General features: G+C 42.3%; 1 protein-coding gene across 1 annotated transcript in view; it reads right to left on the bottom strand.

The window, feature by feature from the left end:
* Positions 1-19,939, bottom strand: part of Pir (pirin) — an 89,056-nt gene that overhangs the window by 49,597 nt on the left and 19,520 nt on the right. The window contains exons 4-5 of the mRNA XM_050160614.1: positions 9,537-9,620; positions 6,380-6,586 (exon numbers count right to left, since the gene is read on the bottom strand). Of these exons, the coding sequence (XP_050016571.1) occupies positions 6,380-6,586; positions 9,537-9,620 (291 nt within the window). The remainder of the gene's footprint in view (positions 1-6,379; positions 6,587-9,536; positions 9,621-19,939) is intronic.

Here is a 19,939-nt window from a genome sequence, read left to right as displayed (position 1 = left end):
AACTGCACCAAAGGGGAGGATGTTGAGTTTGCTCCTGATGAGCAGTAACAAGCTGAAGACAATAGTGAGCTTCCAAAATTCATTTTCTATAGCACAATTGAATAATTTTTTTTTCTCCATGGTAACATGTTTCCTCACTTCCTCTGTGTCAACAGAATACCAGGCAGCTCTCTGGCCCTTCCTAATAATTCTTTTCATCTCTTGCCCCACCTACACAGTACACTTCTTTACATTTCAGAAGAGAAATTCAGCCAGAATTCAAGATACTGGTTGTGATTATTTAAGGTAAAGTTTTAAAGTAATTATCATATGACCTAATTAAGTTATATCCTAAAAATATAATCATTGTAAATAAAAACTAACAGAAGAAAGGAATTAGCAAAAGGAGTCAAAATTTGTATCACTAAAGGTCTAGAATGATTAAGCAGGGTTTGCCAGAAGTCACTGGGACAAAAACAGATAAACAAACAGAAAACAGCGGGGCTGGTGAAAGATGGCTCAGCAGTCAAGAGCAAGTACTGCTCTTGCAGAGAACCAAGTTCAATTCCCAGCACCCAGCTTGGGCAGCTTAGAATTTCCTGCAACTGCAGCTCCAAGGATCTAACACCCTTTTCTGGCCTCCATGGGCCCCTGCACTCACATGCACACACTTCTGTCCAGACACGCATGCATATACATAGCTAAAAATAAAAATCAATCTTTAAAATAAGTTTCGGATTACTAAAATGATTGTCATATTAGGCTTACAGAAACAGCTCAAAAGTGGACATTTACTTTTTAATTGTCTATTTGATACTTAATTTGATATGGATTTTTGTTTGGTTTAGTTCGTTTTTTTGAGCCAGGGGTTCTCGGTGTAACAGTCCTAGCTGTCCCGGAACTAGCTCTTGTAGACCAGGCTGGCCTTGAACTCACAGAGCTCCGCCTGCCTCTGCCTCTGAATGTTGGGACTACAGGCATGTGCCACCACTGCCTGGCTTTCATTTTTGTTTTGTTATGTTTTGGTTTGGTTTTTCGACACAGTAGTTCTCTAGTAATGGGCGGTGGTGGCACACACCTTTAATCCCACTAATTTAATCCCAGCATTTGGGAAGCAGACGTAGGCAGACCTCCATGAGTTCGAGGCCAGCCTGGTCTACAAGAGCTAATTTGACATTGAATAGTATACTATTTTTTAGCTTGTTTACAATTGTATCCATTTTTCTTATTTGAAAATCTTCACTCCTAAAACTTGCTGGACTCAATAAAGGCCAAAAACATGGCCATGCATATGCTTCCTGTCTTCCAGGTATAATCACTTCTAAAATGCTATTTGGTAAACTCATTCTCTTGAGTTTGGGAAGGAAAGAGCAGCTGTCCATGGAGGAACAACACTGCCCACATCACTAAGGGGACAAAAGCCAGCTCAGGCAGGTAAAGTGAAGAGCTCCCTGGAAACATCACAGAATAGAATCCATGAAGTCAATTTCCTCTGAAATGGGAACATAGATAGAATGCAAAGTGAGTGGAATGAATTGTGTTAGATATTTAGCAAATTTCCTTTGGTAACTGGATTTTTTTTTTAATGGAGCCAGTTGGCCCATGATTACATAAGTTTGCCTATCCAACAGAAGATTTTTTTTCTATATTGTATCTGTTGGCCACATGAACATTTTCTATGGTTTTAGAAAGGGCATGAAAATAGCATATATAGGACCACATAGGACTTCCATACAGGACTTACTCTTTGCCAACACACGCACACACAAGGAGGGGGGTATATAATTGGTTTACTCCCCTAAAGACTCTCTAATGGAGTTACCATGGCCATCTCCATTTTACAGATTAGAAGACTGAGGCTCAGCCACTTTCAATAAATTCTCCAATACGTTTCAGTACTGGAGCTAACCTTGCACCCTGGCCATCTGGCTCCAGATTGTCTTTCTCTGACCTCCTCAAGATTTGTTTTTGACATGACGGAATGTAGAGCAGCGGGAGTCAAATGGCGGCATTGAGGGGGAGCAGCATTGTGTTCCAGAAAGAGCTGGCAATAAATACAGCGGATTGGCTGGCTGATAAGGATGGAATGGGCTTTGGAAAACTGCATACTCTCATGGAGCAAACATGCAATTGTGTCTTCTCAAAAGTGACAGAAACTATTCAAACTATTCCATTTTTCTTCTCTCCCATTTCAACATTGACTTCAGACTGTGTTGTCCTGGCAGAATCTTGCTCAGAACTGGCTGTGGCATTTCAAGGGCTGCATGAATGCTTAGAAATATACAACCTGGGAAAAGTGACACAGTTACCTTTGGACATATTAACAGATGGCTATGCTAATTGTAAAGCTTACAGCATCCTACATAGGCATTCCTCGCCCTTTTATGTAGATATAAGTAAGTACTCAATTGTAGCATCCTACATAGGCACTCCTCGCCCTTTTATGTAAATACAAGTATTCAAGTCTAGAATAATTAAGTAGGATTTGCTAGAAGTCACTGGATTGAACTATTTAGCACCATCTACAAGAGCCAAACCAAACTTCCTAACGATGAGCATTTTCCCCTGCCCTGGATGCCAGGTCCATTATAGAAACTACAGGGCGGTTCCTGGGCTACAGCATAGAACCATTCAGAAGGCTGTTAGAACTGTGTGATCTCCGATTTCACTGCAGATCTGCTACACCACAATCTGTACTTTGTTCAAATCTGTCAGGCAATTCATTTGAATATTAAAGTCAAATGCATTGTAGTGGTCACCAAATCTATTTTCCAGAAAGTTTAGCTGTAGCAAGGGAAGTTGTTGGTGGGCCTATGTTGGTTAGAAGTAGATCAATCTAAGTAAGGCATATTCTGAGCATCACTTTGTAATCATTTCAGATTATCTTCTTTTTTTTTTTGATTTTAACTTAGTGTGTGTGTGTGTGTGTGTGTGTGTGTGTGTGTGTGTGCATGTGGGCAAGCGCATGTGAGTGCATGTGCCCTTGGAGACCAGAAGAGGGCACTGGATCTCCTGGAGCTGCACAGGCAGTTGTGAATCACCGGATGTGGGTACCGAGAATCCCCAAAGCAGAGTTCCACTGTAAAGAGCAGTTCCTGTTCTGACCCACTGAGCCATCTCTCCAGTCTCAAATAATCTTCCTGATGCAAAATTACCTTTAGTACTTCTTTATGGTAGCTCTAGACCATTTAAGACTGAATCGTTCCTTGGTGAGAGGACGCAATGTGCAAAACTTGGTCCCTTAGCAGACCCACAAAGAAATGGCCAATAGCCCTCATTTCTGCAATGACTCTCACCCTTACTGCAAAATAGATTGGTTACCTTTTTCCAACATGGCAAAACAATCTCTTTAGCATGGGTGACACACATAAATCTCCACCCAATTTCCACCCAAGTAGACTTAAAACAGTCAAATTAATAATATCAACAGCTACCACTTATGTAGTGTTTACAAAACTGACTTGCACAGAAATCAAGCTATTTCCTTAGCCCCATGCAGCCCACACAGCTAGTGCATGATAAGGCATCGTGTTTCGTCTGTCTGTCTCTAGAATCCATACAGAAAACCTGGGCCCCACAGTGCTTCTAGAAACTCGTGCTGCTCAAGGTTCCAATAGGCCCTCATTACAAAGCTCTCAAAATAAAGACTGATTGTTTCCCTTGGAGAATATCCTTTGCTTCAGAAATTTTACTCAACAAAATGAAATAGGTGAAGCCAGCAGCTACCAAGACATCATTTCACAAAGTTCAAATATTACTTCTGTCCCCTAAGCCTGGGTTGCAATTGCAACATCACATGGTCTGCTAGGTGTGCTTTAAAACGTCCTTCTACCTATAACTGGAACCAACTCCAGTTGCAAACTTGATGAATTTATGCTATTGCAAGCTTTATTTATTAAATCACCAGTTTGATTTCTCCCTTTTGCTACAGAGACAGATTCTTTTGGATAGAGGGTTAGATAGAATCTCACTATGTAAACCAGCCTGGTCTCAAACTCAAGATCCTCCCGTGTTAGCCTACCTAATGCTGGGATTACAGCTGTGTGTCAGCACACCTGTATCCTAAATGGAAACTCCAAGACAATTCTAGTAGACTCCAACAGCATCTTGTGTCTCCTACTCCTCAACATCCACCTCAGTGTCCGTTGAATGAATGTCCCTAGAACTCTAGAGTTCTGGAAATCGGTAACAGAATGAATACAGAGTGAGAACGCTTGGTAATGTCACATGTGTGCTTGTCTGGTGCACCTCAGTGATGTTCTCTGGCCTTTCATCAGAAGAATTCACAAAGGTCTTAACTGTCCCTGGCAAAATGAAGGTAGGGAAACTTCAAAAGAGCTGAAAAGGGAAGGCTCCATGCTTGATCAATAGAAACAAATCAGTCACAGAAACACACAGAAAAATCATTTCCAGCTACACTACAGGGCGGCAAACTGTAGTCACTTGTTTTTTCTTCCTTCGATCATTTCTGTGTGTACCTGAAACACAAGTAAAAGCAAACATATACCAATGTGTGTCTTAAATCTAGAACTGTGGTTACAATGAAGAGTAAACAAAAACTAGTGAGTCCCGGGCAGTAATCCAAGCCCACCTGGTAATCACACAATGTACGCACCGAGCTGGACTAGTCAATAGCCACTGGCAAGCCATTATGCGCACATGCGCATAAAATAATAAAAATTTACCAAATGTCATAGGTAGCTGCAACCATCAACTTTACATAGCCTAGTGTCACCCAGGAAGGGAAATTCAGCTGAGAAACTGCCTGAGTCACGCTGGCCTACAGGCATGTATGTGGGAGACTGTCTTGATTGTCAATTGATGCAGAAGGGCCCAGCCCACCAAGGGCAAGCACCATTCTCTAGAAAGGTGCTCCCAGGCTGTGTAAAGCAGCGAACTAAGCATGACCCCGAGGAAGCCAGCAAACAGTGTTTCTCCACAGCTTTTCCAATTAAGTTCCTGCTCAGTTTCCTTCATCAGTGACGAAGTGTGACCTGCTAACTGAAATCAACCTTTTCTTTCTCTAAGTTGCTTTTGGTCAGTACAAAGATGAAACTAGAACACTTAGGTTGCTCGTTAAAAGAGTCTCAAGTGCTAGCTGCTCACTGGGAGAACAGCATCGCAGGTTACAGTATTCCGAGGTTCGCATTACTGGGTGCCACACCTCCAGACCCCTTAACACAGTACCTTGGCTACTTTTACCCTCCACTAAAGAATCAAGGGCCAAATGAATGCCTATTAGACGAGGGAGCATGAAAAGCCTAATATCTTGCCCAGGGTGGGTCAGAACAACTCTGCGACAAGTTGATCCTGAAAGATCCCCAGTGAGGTCTCTCTTCCAGTCTTTGCCTGAGACAGTGGCCCTGGTTAGCATCCTTCCTACTTCGTCCGGGTTCTCTTTACTGTCTCTCGGGGAGCGCTTCCTGTAAGCCATGTGCACAGGAATCTGCATCTCAGGATCAGCTTCTAGGTTCCCCCATCTACTAGCTTCTGGGACTAAGCTCACCATTAGCACAGGTTGGCTGTTGGGTGGATCCTTAGCCTTCCCAGTATACATTTACTAAAGTGCTTGTCATACCTACTTCCTAAATTGATATTTATTTCACTAAAAAGGAAGACCCTGACCCAAACAGTAAGACCTAAACCCAAGTCTCAGTAAAAATATATATATATATATATAAAAAAAAATATATATATATATATATATATATACAGAGCGTGCCCCATATAAGTTAAATAAAGAGCCAATTTTGATTTATGCTTTGAGATTTTATTTTTTTATTTATGTGTGTGTCTGCATTTGTGAATGAGTACCCATGGAGAAGAGGGGGGTCAGAACCTCTGAGGCTGGAGTTATAGGTGGTTATGTTTCCAAGTGAGTGCTAAAAACAAAATCCAGGTCCTCTTCAAGAGCAGTAAATACGTCTTAACTGCTGAGCCATCTCTCCAGCCCCAAAAGTTACTTTTGTCTTAAAACCCTGCAGTGTTACCACGTGCTTTTCTTGCATACTAAGTGGGACATTTATTATTTGCATGAATCTTTATGGAGTGAAATGGATCCTGGCTTTTGTTTGCGTCTTAAAAGCAGTGATTCTGCAGTGTTAAAGTGAACTTAAAAAGCAAGAATGAGGGTAAATGTGAACACACATTAAGATATGCCTAGAAAACTGCTTTTCAAACTCTTCATATGAGCAGAACTTCTTGCATGCGTTCCAACTCTACGAGTTTACACACAGCAAAACATTTCTGGGTCCCCTTAGAGTTACACTTATCCTGATATCTCTGAAGCAAGTCCATCCGCTGGGACGCATACAATGATAAACAATGATAGTGAAGCTACATCCTCCCTGATGTCACCGGATACCTCATGTTCCGGAGACACACAACAGGCAAGACTTACCTTTACTCCCAATGCTTCTCCTGAAATGACAGCGACTGTCACACCATCCTTGCTGGGTTTCGGGATCTCTCCACTTTTCAGTTCCTGGTACCGAGGCTCCACCATCTTTTCTGAGCTTCTCAGATTCACCCACAGCTGTAAGCCGTGGGCGGGCTCCTCTGAGCAGGGCATCTCAGCATGCAGAATGCCCCGGCCTGCAGTCATCCACTGCAAAGACCAGAACGAGAAGCCAAATGGAACACAGCCCCCAACGAGTCTGCACACATCACAATCACACCACTGTGGCATAGTGAGCCATCCAACAGGTGCCACAATCCGAGGGTCTGGACATCTCAAGAAATAACAAATGTCTACCACAGCTCCTGGGGCTCTTTCAAGTTTCCAAAGCCAAATTAAAGCACCAGAATTGAATGCCTACAAGTGAAAGAGTCCTCTGTGATAGCCCTGAGTTTCAGATTGAGCTCCAAGATAAGGAGAAGCAGTCAGATAATGCTGGGGTATGATTTGACTTAAGAAGGGCAAAAAACAGGACTGGGCAAGAGAGATGGCAGTCAGCAATGTAGTTACATTACAGGCCTAGGCAACCCAACAGGGAGATGTGCAGGTGGGATAAATCTTCAGGATTGTCCTGAAATTAGTAAAGAGTTATCATAGGATTGTTTCTGAGGAGGAAGCAAAGCCATGGGAAAGTCAATTTCCTGCACCGAGTACAATTCCCAGAGAGGAAACACCCTGTAACTCACTAAGTAAATCAGGCTGGTTTGGAGCTCACAGAGATCCACCTACCTCTGCCTCCTGAGTGCTGGGATTAAAGGTATGAGTCACCTTGCCTGACCTTGGGTTACTAACAAAAGTGACCACACCAAACCCTGCAAATAAACTTTAACATAAATAATGAATTTTCATAAGCACAGAACCTAAGTCTCGAAAGGATAAAATTGAAATAAATTTCAACTGCTGAATTTGGCAGTAGGGACATCGTAAAGGATCACTACCTGAACAGCTTCAATCCAGGTTGAAGAGGTGGATACAGATAGACCAACTATGGCTTCAGTGACTTGGGACAGTAACTCTTGATTACACTTTGAGAAAAGTAAAAACAAACAAAACAAAGACTGGGTAAGCACTAAAAAGTGATGGGGGGCCGGTATACAAAATTGAGGTGGCTCAGCAGGTGCCAAGCCTGACAACCTGAGTTTGGTCCTTGGGATTCACTTGGTAGAAGGAGAGAATCAATTCCCACAAGTTATCCTCTGAGGACTATACACGGCATGTGCTTGCATGTGTACACATGTGAACGAATAATGAAATAAAAATATTTTAAAGATTGCATTTGATCCCCAGCCCTGGAAAAAAATTGATTGAGGGATCAAGGAAAACATGAAAACAGAACAAGGCAGGTCTGTGCTGGTTTCCAGGCAGAACAAAAGAAAACACAGAAAAACGGGGGTATGAAGGCTAATGTTCTCAGCTTGATAGAATCTGGAATCACCTGGAAGACAGGCCTCGGCGCATGTCTGTCAGGGGTTACCTTGATGTATTTAATTGATTAGTAATACCATCTTGACTGAGGCAGGATTATTATTATTATTATTATTATTATTATTATTATTGCAGGGAATCCTGAATGGTATGGAATGGAATGGAAAGTGAGTTGAGCACCAGCATGCATTCTTTGCTCTCTGTTTCTGGTTATGGATGTGATATACACAGCTCCTGGGGCCTTGACTTCCCTGCCATGATGAACTATATACCTTTGTCATGTAGCTAGACTGGCATTGGAACCCTTGGAAAACACTGAAGAGATTCCTCCCTCATGGTCAGCTTTGGCCCCCAAACACCTATTCCCTGGTAATACTGCAAAAAGAAAAGCATCAGCTTTGCATCTTCTTCAAATGTAAAATACTATAGGACGAAAGGGAGGTTTCAGGGAAATCTACTTCCTCTCATCAAAAGAATGTGTCTGAATTTTACCTTTGGCCTTAGATAGAGACATGGCATTCTGACTGTCCTTAAAGATTGGAAAATTACACACTGTTTCTCCTCCCTTAAGAATTAATTCAACTGTATCTAAAATAAAAACAAGATTGTACAGGTAGAAGTTTCTGTCATACCCACTCCTGCACTCATTCAGTCCCAAAGAAACACACAGAGGTTTATATTAATTATAAACTGCTTGGCCTTTTAGCTCAGGCTTATTATTAACTAGCTCTTACAACTTAACTCATAATTCTTATCTATATCTGGCTTGGTATCTTTTCAGTGAGGAATTCTCATCTTGCTTCTTTTGCATCTGGATGGTGACTTTCCTCTTCCCAGAATTCTCTTAGTCTGGTTACCCCACCTATGCTTCCTGTCTGGTTACTGACCAATCAGCATTTTATTAAACTAATATGAGTGACAAATCTTTACAGTGTCCAAGAGCATTATCCCACAGCAAGATTGTTTATAAAAATAATAAAACAAAAGAATTAATCCAACTGGACCTGTCAGTCACGTTGCCAAAAGACCACCCCTCAAGATAGCTAACCCACCAGAAGATAGGCTAAGGAGGTAGAACGAATAATTATCCACTACAGAAATACCTCCTCTAGTATCTTCTGTCTCTTATTTAAATACTGACCAAAAGCCTACGCAAGCTTTCCCTGATACTCTGGACTTCTCCCTCTTTCTCTGAAGTGCCTCTCCCCTTCCAACATGCAGCTCCTTGCCAACATGCTAAACTTTGCTCAACATGCTGACTTTCTTAGACCCAAACTCAAAAAGACATGACTTCTCCATCTCCATCTTGTTGACAGCTGCTAAGTTTCACGGCTTGCCTGCACTGTTGTTTTTCTCTTAAATGCTAATAAATTGTCCCAAGCTTCCATCTGAGTCTGGTTTTTAATTCTTTATCAATGAGACTGAAAACCAACAAAAGAGACCCTTGTTTTCCCGGCAAACACCATGAACTGTGAACTAAAAACAACTCTTTCTCCTTTAAGGTGTTTGTGTTGGGGTATTCTGTGAGAGCAACAGAAAAGAAACTAAGACAGCAGAGCTCAAGGTATGAGTATGAGGGAACTGGAGGGAGGGTTAGCGTCCTGGATATAGGTAAGATCAAACATACACCATGTAAGAATGTTAACCGGTCAGCAATCCACTGTCATGGCCATACCTGTAAGTCTCCTGGGTTCATTTTACCAACATGCCCACAGAAGTCTTCATGTGCCATGCTGCCCCCTTCCAGAAGATAAGATACCTTAAAAAAAAAAAAAAAAAGAAGAAGAAAAAGTTGATCCTTTGACTACTGTAAAATCAGATTTTTGAGGTCTTTTTTATTGACTTGAATCAGCTCCATGTTTATTTTAGATATTAAACACTACCTTCGTTTTTAAAACATTTTTCCTATTTCAGGCTACTTTTCCATTAAAATAATGGACAAAGGATATGAATAGACATTTTTCCAAAGGAAACATGCAAATGGCTTGCAGGTACAGGAAGAAATGCTCACCATCTCTAGTCAGAGAAATGAAAATCAAAACCACAATATGACATCACCTTACACCTATTAGGTGTATACTATCAAAGTCAAAACACAGGGAATTGTTGAAAAGAATGTGGGAAAGGAGAATGTTCATATACTGTAGGTAGGAAGCAAACTGATCTAGGCACCATAGAAAACAGGATGAAAGTGATTTTTAAAAACTAAAAATAGAATTATCACATGACCCCACTCTCTCGATCCTTGGTATATAGCAAAACCAAATGAATTCATCATAGGAAAAACACACCAACATACTGATGCTTACTGTAGTACTTACTGTGCATAATTGCCATAATATGGAATCAATTCAGGTTTCCAACAACAAATGGATGGATGATGAAAATGCAATATACACACACAGTACAGAATGATTCAGAGCCTTCCAAGGGGAAGATGCCCTGCTACTGTTTCCAGTATGGATAAAGCTGGAAAATATTGCACAAATGAAGACAGATATAAAAAGACATGTACTACATGATCTCACTTATAGAAATTGAGATTAAAGAGCTAGTTACTAAGGATTGGAAGGGAAGAAATACAGATAAGTAGGTCAGAGGCCCACAGTTTGTGATATTAAGTTCTTGGGGCCTAATGCACAGCATGTGGACTAGAATTAATACTGCATTTGATATGATGAGGCTCAGTTGGTAAACTGAGCTCGAAGAGATGCCAGGGACCTGAGTTTGATCCTCAGAACCCACCCCAAAGTGCAGGCATGGTACGTACTTGTAATCCCAGTGCTGGGGAGGTAAAGACAGATCTCTGGGGTTCACAGGCCACCCAACCTAGTCTACTTGGCAAGCTCAAAGCGAGTGAGAGATCATGTCTCTAGAAAAGGCAGACAGTTCCTAAAGAGCAACAACACACCCGAGATTGGTTTCTGGCCTCCACTCACAAACAGAAACATGCACATACATAAATACACACATAATAACCTTGTGAGATGATAATCATTCCACAATACATGCATGCATCCATCAAAATACTGCAATATATTCAGGCATCAAAACAATGCGATACATGCATGCATCAAAACATTGTAGTGTATAGAATTGTCACATGACAGCTTGGTAAAGCACGGAGGAACAAAGGATTGAGAATTTGTGAAGATCTGTTCAATTTTTCCACCAAAGACTCATAGTCTTTTAAAGTAGCACTCACCCTAAAGGCTCAGTACAGTGTATGATGTGCCTCCCACAGCCAGGCCGGAAGGTCAGGTTAAAACAAGCCTGTTCTTGGCTAGCAGGGTCTCTGCTAGCAAGACCCTGTTCACACAAGTGTATGGAGTGACACATCCCACGTCACCACACCTTGTCCTAAAGGCGAGTCAGGAAGCCCAAAGGAAACATTTCTGACACCAGGCACACAGACTCAGTCGGCACTCAAAACTCTTTACGACATATGTCAAGTAATTTCAAATTGAAGTCAGCATTGTTCCCAGATCCGTGTCCATACTAAATCTGAAACTTGAAAGAAATGCTATGTGTCCCAAAGAGTGGCCACTAGCCACACGCAGCTGCTTAGGTTTCACTCAAATCAAATTAATGAAATTTATATTCTGCTCCTCCCCTGCACCAGTCACATTTTGAGTGTTCAACAGCCTCCTGTAGCTAAGGACTGCCATAACCAATAGTGTAGATTATGAAACAGTTCTATCCTTACAGAGTTCTATTTGCCACTGTGGGCTAGAAAAATGAATTTGAAAATTAGATTTCAGCAGTGGTGGGCATTTTGGATATAGTAGAAAATCCCCCAAACCAGAAGCATTCTAATTGGTCTTCTATTTAATCAAAAAAGGAACTCTAAAATTCTTCTTTAAGGGTCTTGTAATCAAATCAGAGGAAAAAAAAAGAGTAAAGAGATATCAAATACTTGGAACATTTAATTACTTCAAAGACGGTCATATTGTCACAGGAAATACTCAAGTTAGCACCCGAGGCTTAAAATGTGGGGGGGGGGGGGCGAAGATACAAGGCTCTCTTTGCGTGGCTTATTTAAATTAGCTCATTTGTACGAACCTATAACTCCTGAAAGAATTACCGCTCAGCCTAAGCAGTTGTAAAAGGCATAGTGGTTCTCTGAAAACTACCCACTTCAGGCTTAACAGTAACCACCGTGGACATTCTCATAGCTCCATGCATTTTTCAGACTTCAGCTACCTCTGTATTCTCTTTAAACCTTAATGTGATTATGTTTTTACTCTTGAAAATTTTACTTCAAATTGTCACAGTGAACCAGAAGAATGAGATCTCTGATTAAAATCTCAGTATCCACTGTTGGGATTCCAATTTTCTCTCAAATATACTAGACCAAATAAAAGAGCGTTTTTTAATTTAAAAAATTATTTTAAAAACCCAGCACTTGTAAATTAATTATCCCTTCTACCAACCTCCCAAATAACAACTGTCACCAACTCCCTAAATCCTAAATCTGTAAAACCACGAAAAGAAAAAGAATGAAAGTATTATATTTTTAAAAGAAAGCCAAAACACATTCCCCAGAGGTAAGAAATAAGAAGATCTTTATGACGTTTTCGGTGTCTCTCCGATAATGCATCATCATCGTCACTATATGTGTAAGGGTGTTCTGCCTGCATGCACGTCTGTGCGCCATGTGCATGCTTGGGTGCTCTTAGAGGCCTGAAGAGGGCATAAGAGCCCCTGGTACTGGAGTCCTGGCAGTTGAGAGCCACCACGTGGATGCTGGGATACCCGAAAGGTGGTGACACAATTCTATGGGGTGGGGTTCATGATTGAATATATAGAAGAGATGGGAGCAGTAGCAGTCATATCTCTCTCTCTCTCTCTCTCTCTCTCTCTCTCTCTCTCTCTCTCTCTCTCCTTCCTGACTGACACCTTATGCCCCTACTACCTCCTGCTCCTGCCACTGTGCCTTCTTCACCATGATGGATTACAATATAACCTCAAACTATAAGCAACTAAATTCTTCTTCCTTTGGGTTGCTTTGATTAGGCGTCGTGTCACAGCAATGAGAAAAGATTGTGTCTACAATTGCTTCCCTGTTTTTGCTACACATGGCTTTTTAACTAAAACAACTGCAGGAAAAATGGCAATTTTCCTTCTGCTTGGGCTGGGGCTCTCCTCTGGGCTCTCAAAAAAAGACCCTCTTAAATCACAACCCCAGATTATCTTTAATTACTCAAACATGAAGTCTTTCGATTTGCAAGCCATAACCATGGTGTGTGTGTGGGTGTGGGTGTGTGTGTGTGTGTGTGTGTGTGTGTAATGTATGTTTAAGGTCATGCATATGCACATCTACACAGAGAGAAATAACTTGAAAAGTAAATTGTGATATGAGCCATTTATACATGAAAATCTATATAAGAGAGGGCTATTTTCAAGTCTGATTTCAGGGAGCACTTACAAACCGTTCTTAGAGCATAGAAAGAAAGTCATGCCCACTTTTCCCAATGTGCCCATCCTCTTTTTCCTGGCAAGACAAAAGTAAACATCCTTTGTTACCGCATGTACCACGCCTACCTTTGAATGCTTAAAGCAAAAATCTCCAGGCTCCAAAGAAACTACTGTCACTTTATTTATTATAATCTTTTGTGTTGTTTATTTATTGCTAAGTGTCAAAAATGCTTGACAGCAACTTTGTGTATCAGTTGATGTCCCTAGAAGAGCTTTTTTAAAAAAAGGAAAAACCTCACACAGCTACTTCCGAGAGTGGAGACAAGCCGGATGGTCTTTTAGGGCATGACCTAATCACAAACACCTGGAGGCTGAACAGCCACCAGCGCTTGCTGAATTGTGTTCTGTTTAAACTCAAGAGTTGTGTCCAATTAAGTAATAGGTCTGTAATCTGAACCAGGTGTTTCCTCAGAGCCCTGGCTATGCTGCTGGGTCTCCTGTCGTCCTGGCTGCCTTCTAGCCTTTGCCATATGTTTTGTTCCCTTGTGAGTTCCTAATTCTTCAGCTGTTTGCATTTGGAGAAAGAAAAGCCCAAAGTCACAACGTGACAAGAGACAAGTGTCACTCACCGTGGACGAGAAGTGCGAACAAGGTGTGTCTCGTGGACTCATCAGAGAATTCAGAAGAATTCCCAGCAAGAGAAAATACAGCTTGTTGTTTTCCTTCCGGCTGGCACGTAAACAGAAGAGCAAGGAGGAGAGGCGCTATTCTTTCTGTGTCTGGTAATAAAACACAAGACTTACCCTGTAAGGCCCAACGCTCCCTACATTCTAGGGAAAGCTTTAGTTCCTTCTCATTTCTTTTTGCCCTAAAACGGTGACTTTTTCCTTATTGGTAGCTATGTGGTACAAAAAAGACAAACACCACAGCTGACAAGAGAGGCCAGCGTGGCGCAAATTGTGTAATAGAAACTGTGAACTATCCCCAAAGAGCAGAAATATGATGCTTGAATTCATACACTTAAGGACCCCAAAATGAAAACACCAGGAGCAATGCCTCCGAAAGCTGAAAGCCCACAGCATCAGCTCCATTTATCTAGCACGAATCCCATATAAACACCTGCACAAGCCCCCCAAAGGGGGTCACGACAGGTTTTTTAATAAATAAAAGAAATGGGATGGGCACACAGTTCAGATGTCCAGGCAATGGGCAAATACAAGAAGAGTAATAGTCCCTCTGGTCCTACCTTGACATGGTCCTGTCATAAGCCTACACGGGCCAAGCCTTCAAAGACTCCTGCCTCATTGCTCCCTGAGGAGGTTCTGCATCTGGAAGCTAGTCAGGGTTAGGCCTGCTTAGAATCACCAGGTTGCCATCTTCAAGTTGTGAGCTGTGGCGTGAAGTCCTTAACTTTCTCCTAGAGGATCATATACAACATGGACCTAAAAGTTGGGCTGGTCAAGTATGGTCAGAACGAAATGATGACGTGTGGCCAGAAGGCCAGCACGTGTTCAGGAAGTTCTAAAACTAGCCCATCTGATACATCTCCTCGGGCAGGGATCCCATCTGTAAGTGTCCTCCCTTAGATCCTCCCTCAAGTTTCCTAAAATGTTTCCCAGACATTCTCATGGTTCCACTTGATACTTCATTCAGGCCTCACTTCAACTATCACACACTGAATGAAACCATCTCATCTTGTCTACTCTATCCTATGCTGAACTGTTTTTCCTTCCCAGCCTCTTCACTGGGATTCATTTATTGGCTGTCTAAAAGAATATAAGACACATGGAGGTTGGGACTGTAAAGCATTCTTATTAGAGCAGACAATGGATTTCAGTGTGCCCAATTTACGTTCTTAACAACAACGCCGAGTGTTCCGTTTCCTCCAGCATCTTCACCGACATTTGTTGTTTGTGGTCTTGATGTCAGCCATTCTGACTGGGGGGCCAGTGCAATCTCAACCTACGTGTCATTTGCATTTCCATGATAGCTAAGGATAAACATCTTTTCACTCTACTTGTTGGCCATTTGTACTTCTATGGAGAACTTTTTGTGCAATTGCAAGCTCATTTATTATCAGATCATTTGTTCTAGTATCCATTTTCTGATTTTTTTTTTTATTTCAGATTTTCAGGACAGGGTTCTCTGTGTCACAGCCTTGGCTATCCTGGAACTCGCTCTGTAGATCCAGAGGCTGGCCTCGAACTCACTGAGATCCACCTGCCTCTGCCTCCCAAATGCTGGGATTAAAGGCGTGCGCCACCATTTGGCTCTGAATTTTTTCTATATTCTGCACATCAATCCCTTCGACAGGGGGATTCACGTGAGGATAAATAACTAGCAAACCTCTTTCCCGTTCTCTAGCCTGTCTCATCACTCTCTTGATTATTTCTTTGCCATCCGGAAGTCTTTTAAATTCGATGCAATCCCATTCGTCAATTCTTGCTGTTGTTTCCTGAGCCACTGGGTGGTATTCAGAAAATCACTGTGTATGACTACATCTTGAAGCACTTTCAACAGGGACACTGTTTGAACTTTTCACTGTGCCCTGCATCCAGCTGTCCCTGAAGATGTATTGAATACATTAATGCATCTTGGATTTGCATAATCTTTTCGGATTTATCAAGCATCTGGTCCTGGGTATATGCCATAATCTCCGTATGATTGTTGTGGTTTAGTGTCATTAGGTTACATTGTAACAACAGCAGAGCAAGAAACTAAAGCAACATTTTCTGTGTCTGAGAATGAAACGATTTTTGCCAGCCCACACTGCCTTGCAAATGCTGATGGCATCACATAGGGGTTGTGAAAGCAGAGGTTGTCTCTGAGGAGAGATCTGACAGGAGATGCAACCGCAGCCTGAATGGTAGAGGTTTCGCGACGGAAACAAGAGGACTTTGCCAGTTTAGGTACATCAGCCACTCCAGGCAAAGACGGAATCCTACGGCTCTATGTCTGTATGTAGGCCTTATGATTCCTGAGTAAAAGGACGGGGCGGACTAGGAGACCCAAGCTACAGCACCTGAAGATGAGGTGACTGTAGGATCCTTGTTATGGACATTCAGGAGCTTCACTTGATAGCACCCAGCTACAAGAGGAAAGAAACTGACCTTCTCTACTCCAATTTTACACTGCTCCCATTCTCGAATGGCTCTCAAGCCTACCCATTTTCTTTTCATCCTGATTAAAATGTCTGACGAGCATGGCAAGATTCTGCAACAATCAGATTCATAAACCTAACTACTCAGGCAAGTTGACTCACAGATTCCCTCAGTGCCTTCTACCTACTGCTAGATCTCCTGAGGCCGAACAACCCTTCCTCTTCAAACTCAGGTGTTCAGTCTTAGGAGGACTTTCTTCAGACAAAACAGCTCGCAGAGACTGAAGCGCCAGCCAGGGAGCCTGCATGGAACTAACCTAGGCCCTCTGCATATATGTTACAGGTGTGTAGCTTGGTCTTCTTGTGGGACTCCTAGCAGTGGGAGCAGGGACTGTCTCTGACTCTTTCGACAGCTTTTGGGACTCTATTCCTCTTGCTGTGTTGTCTTGCCCAGCCTCTAGTACATGGGGAGGGACTTAGTCTCCCTGTAACTTGATAGGCCATGTTTTGTTGATGTTCACGGGAGATGGGAGACCTGCCCTTTTCTGATTAGAAGAGAAGGAGGAGGAGGGCGGAGGTGTTCAGAGAGGAGGGAGGGAGAGGAACTGGGAGGAGAAGAGGAAGGGGAAACTTCAGTCACGATGTAAAATAAATTAAAAAAAAAAAAAAAACTTGCCTTGACTCCCCATCTAACCATCAGCCAGCTTCCTAACTGCCATTACCTACCTCCTGTAAAAAAGTGGGAAGGGGGCTCACTCCTACTGTTTTACCTTGCGCTTATTCTGAAGGTCTCAAGTGAACGACTTATCAATGTCTATTACTCAAACTTTAAACACAGCAGTGTTCTATCCCCATCCAGTGGAACAGTCAGGAGCTACAACTTGTTGCTTAAGAGAGCCCTCTGGCGGCTCAAATGATATGGGCTATTTACAGCAGTGCTTCTCACCATGTGGGTAGCAAGCCCTGGAGTGGATGACCCTTTCACAGGGGTCACATCAGATACCCTGCATATCAGATATTTACATTATGATTCATGGCAGTAGCAAAATTATAGTTATGAAACAGCAGTGAAATAATTTTATGGTTGAGGGGTCACCTCAACATGAAGAACTATATTAGAGGGTCACATCATTAGGAAGGTTGAGAACCACTGATCTGCATACAGTCAGGTCTTACGAAACTAGATTCAGGCCTTGCTAATAGCTGCATTCATAAGTAAAGATGTCTTTTGGCAGGTAAACAGTGCCTGTGCTTAAGGACCTAGTGTCATGACACAAGGTGTCATCTGGTCATGAAGGGACCACTCTGTTGTGGGCTAGCCCACTGTTGGGACCATTTGGAGTCCTGGCCTCCAGCTGCTCTTCCCTGCTAGAGATCTTTACTTTCCTTCTGATTTGAGTTACTGAAAGCTGTGTCAAAGTTGTTTACCAGCTCTGCTTCACAGCACGTGTTGCCTTGGCCTTGAGGATCAAAGGATAAGGTTTTCACCTGTTGGCCCACCTGACAGTTGGGTATATGAGCCTCCGTGGTGCTATTGAATAGAGGGCTTCTTACCAGTGACTAGAGGTCCATGTCTTTGTCTCTCTGTCTGTGTGTCTTTGTGTGTTTCAACCTCCAGCCCCTTGCATGAAGCTCGCGAACTGTATGGTAGCGCATAGAGCGCAGACAGCTGTTGTGCACTGCAGCCCACTTGGTTCAGTATCTAGTTAAAGGCTATCAGGGGGCTCCTGAAAGTGAAGTGCCTGAATTTCCCTTTGACACGGGCACTCCTTGGCAGCTTTGAGGTTCATCCTCTTAGCCACTGTGTAGTCTTCCCCAGGCAGAAATGAGAATGTTTTAATGTTTTCTCTTTATTACATCTCCCTGTCTCCATATTGTCTAATTTAAAACTCTAGGAATGTGCCAGGCAGTGTTGGCGCACGCCTTTAATCCCAGCACTTGGGAGGCAGAGGCAGGTGGATCTCTGTGAGTTCGAGGCCAACCCGGTCTACAGAACAAGTTCCAGGATAGCCAGGACTGTTACACAAAGAAACCCTGTTTTGGAAAAACAAAAACAATACAACAAAACTCTAGAATATAATCTGTAATACATAATACAGTGTGGGTGAGGTGGACAGAAAAAAATTCATTGAGAAATTACTCAAAATACTGTTTTCAAAGACTATTTCGATTGAACTGCTACTTTCCCCTATGTGACCTATGTTTACCAGATTTTAATTGTTTTGTCACAAGGTGGTTCTGGGCATTATTTGGTCAGATGTGCCTGAATGATCTCCTTTATGGCTTTAAGAAGTAGAATAAATGACCTGAAATTTCTAGGTACAAATAACTTGATCCATTTCCTCGAAACACCAAAAGTTCAGAGAATCAAGACACATTATACTTGGCACTTTCAGGTAAGAAAACTTTCTATAGTAAGTGAAGTTGCAGTCCTGACTACCAGCCACCAGATGGCAGTAGCACTCACAGCCATAGCCAGAAATGACTGGAAACTTTGGAAAGACGCCAGTACAAAATTACCTTCAACTGAGACCCACTGGCACAGACAATACTCAACCAAAAGCTAAACTTCTGGGCTTAGGATCCATCTGTTTGAAACAAATTATGTCAACTTGGGAGTTTCTGGATGTAGCAATGCCCGCTGGTTCACAACTAGAGATTAATCTGGCTCGGACTTGAATGCTTCCCACAGTAATGACCAAACTTTAGAACAGTCTCAGTCACATGGCTCAGGCCCCACTCCACCCTTACACATACAGTTTCGAAGTCTGATTGGACTGCTTACTGTTTCTACTACCTGCCCTCGACTGTCCATAGCATCCAGGTTGTTCCTTAAGGCCCTACTAAATGGCCAAGTTTGTGTTTGTATTGGTTTGGTTTGGTTTTTGACACTTGAGGACAACTTTATTAGCGTCTACACGAAAGACACCCCAGGAGAAGCAAGCTGTAAATCCAGGCAACTATCTCAAGGAAGAAAAGAGAAAAGAGAAGAAAAAATAAAATCATGCTGCATGAGCTAAGCTAGCTAAAATGTTAGCCAAGCAATAGTAGGCAGGCACATGGTGGGGAGGCAGGCTTTAGAGGAAGAATAAGGGCATCTAACATGTTAGGGAAAAACATGCTTAAAAAAGAAATACAAAGAAAAGGAAAGTTACATTTTCCTAAGTAATTCAGAAAAGCAGGCAGGCTTAGAAAGCAACAAGTTCTGTGATGGTGTTAGGGGCAGAAACTCTGGGAAGGAAAAGTAGAGTATCTCATCAAGGGGATAATTATTCTTCCTCTCTAACGGGGCTAAGGAAGCAGCAGCCTTCCTGGGGCAGTGCTGCATTCCAGAGGAGTGGGCCCATAGCCAGTTCATTCCTGCCCAGCTGGAATGTCAGGGCTCCACTTGGGCCAAAGCTTCTGTTTTCTTGGCCACATATTTCCCTTTAACGGTTTTTTTTTATTGCTACTCTAACATTGTCTCCTCTGAAGAGGTAACCTTAAAATCATTTAGAAGATTGACTGAAATTGAGATGGATCTATATCTATCTATATCTATATCTATATCTATATCTATA

Source organism: Alexandromys fortis, unplaced genomic scaffold (assembly GCF_014885135.2).
Source record: "Alexandromys fortis isolate MF-2015 unplaced genomic scaffold, M_Fortis_MF-2015_v1.1 scaffold_120, whole genome shotgun sequence".
In the NCBI taxonomy this organism is placed as follows: Eukaryota; Metazoa; Chordata; class Mammalia; order Rodentia; family Cricetidae; genus Alexandromys; species Alexandromys fortis.
This window is presented reverse-complemented; position numbering and strand designations above follow the sequence as displayed.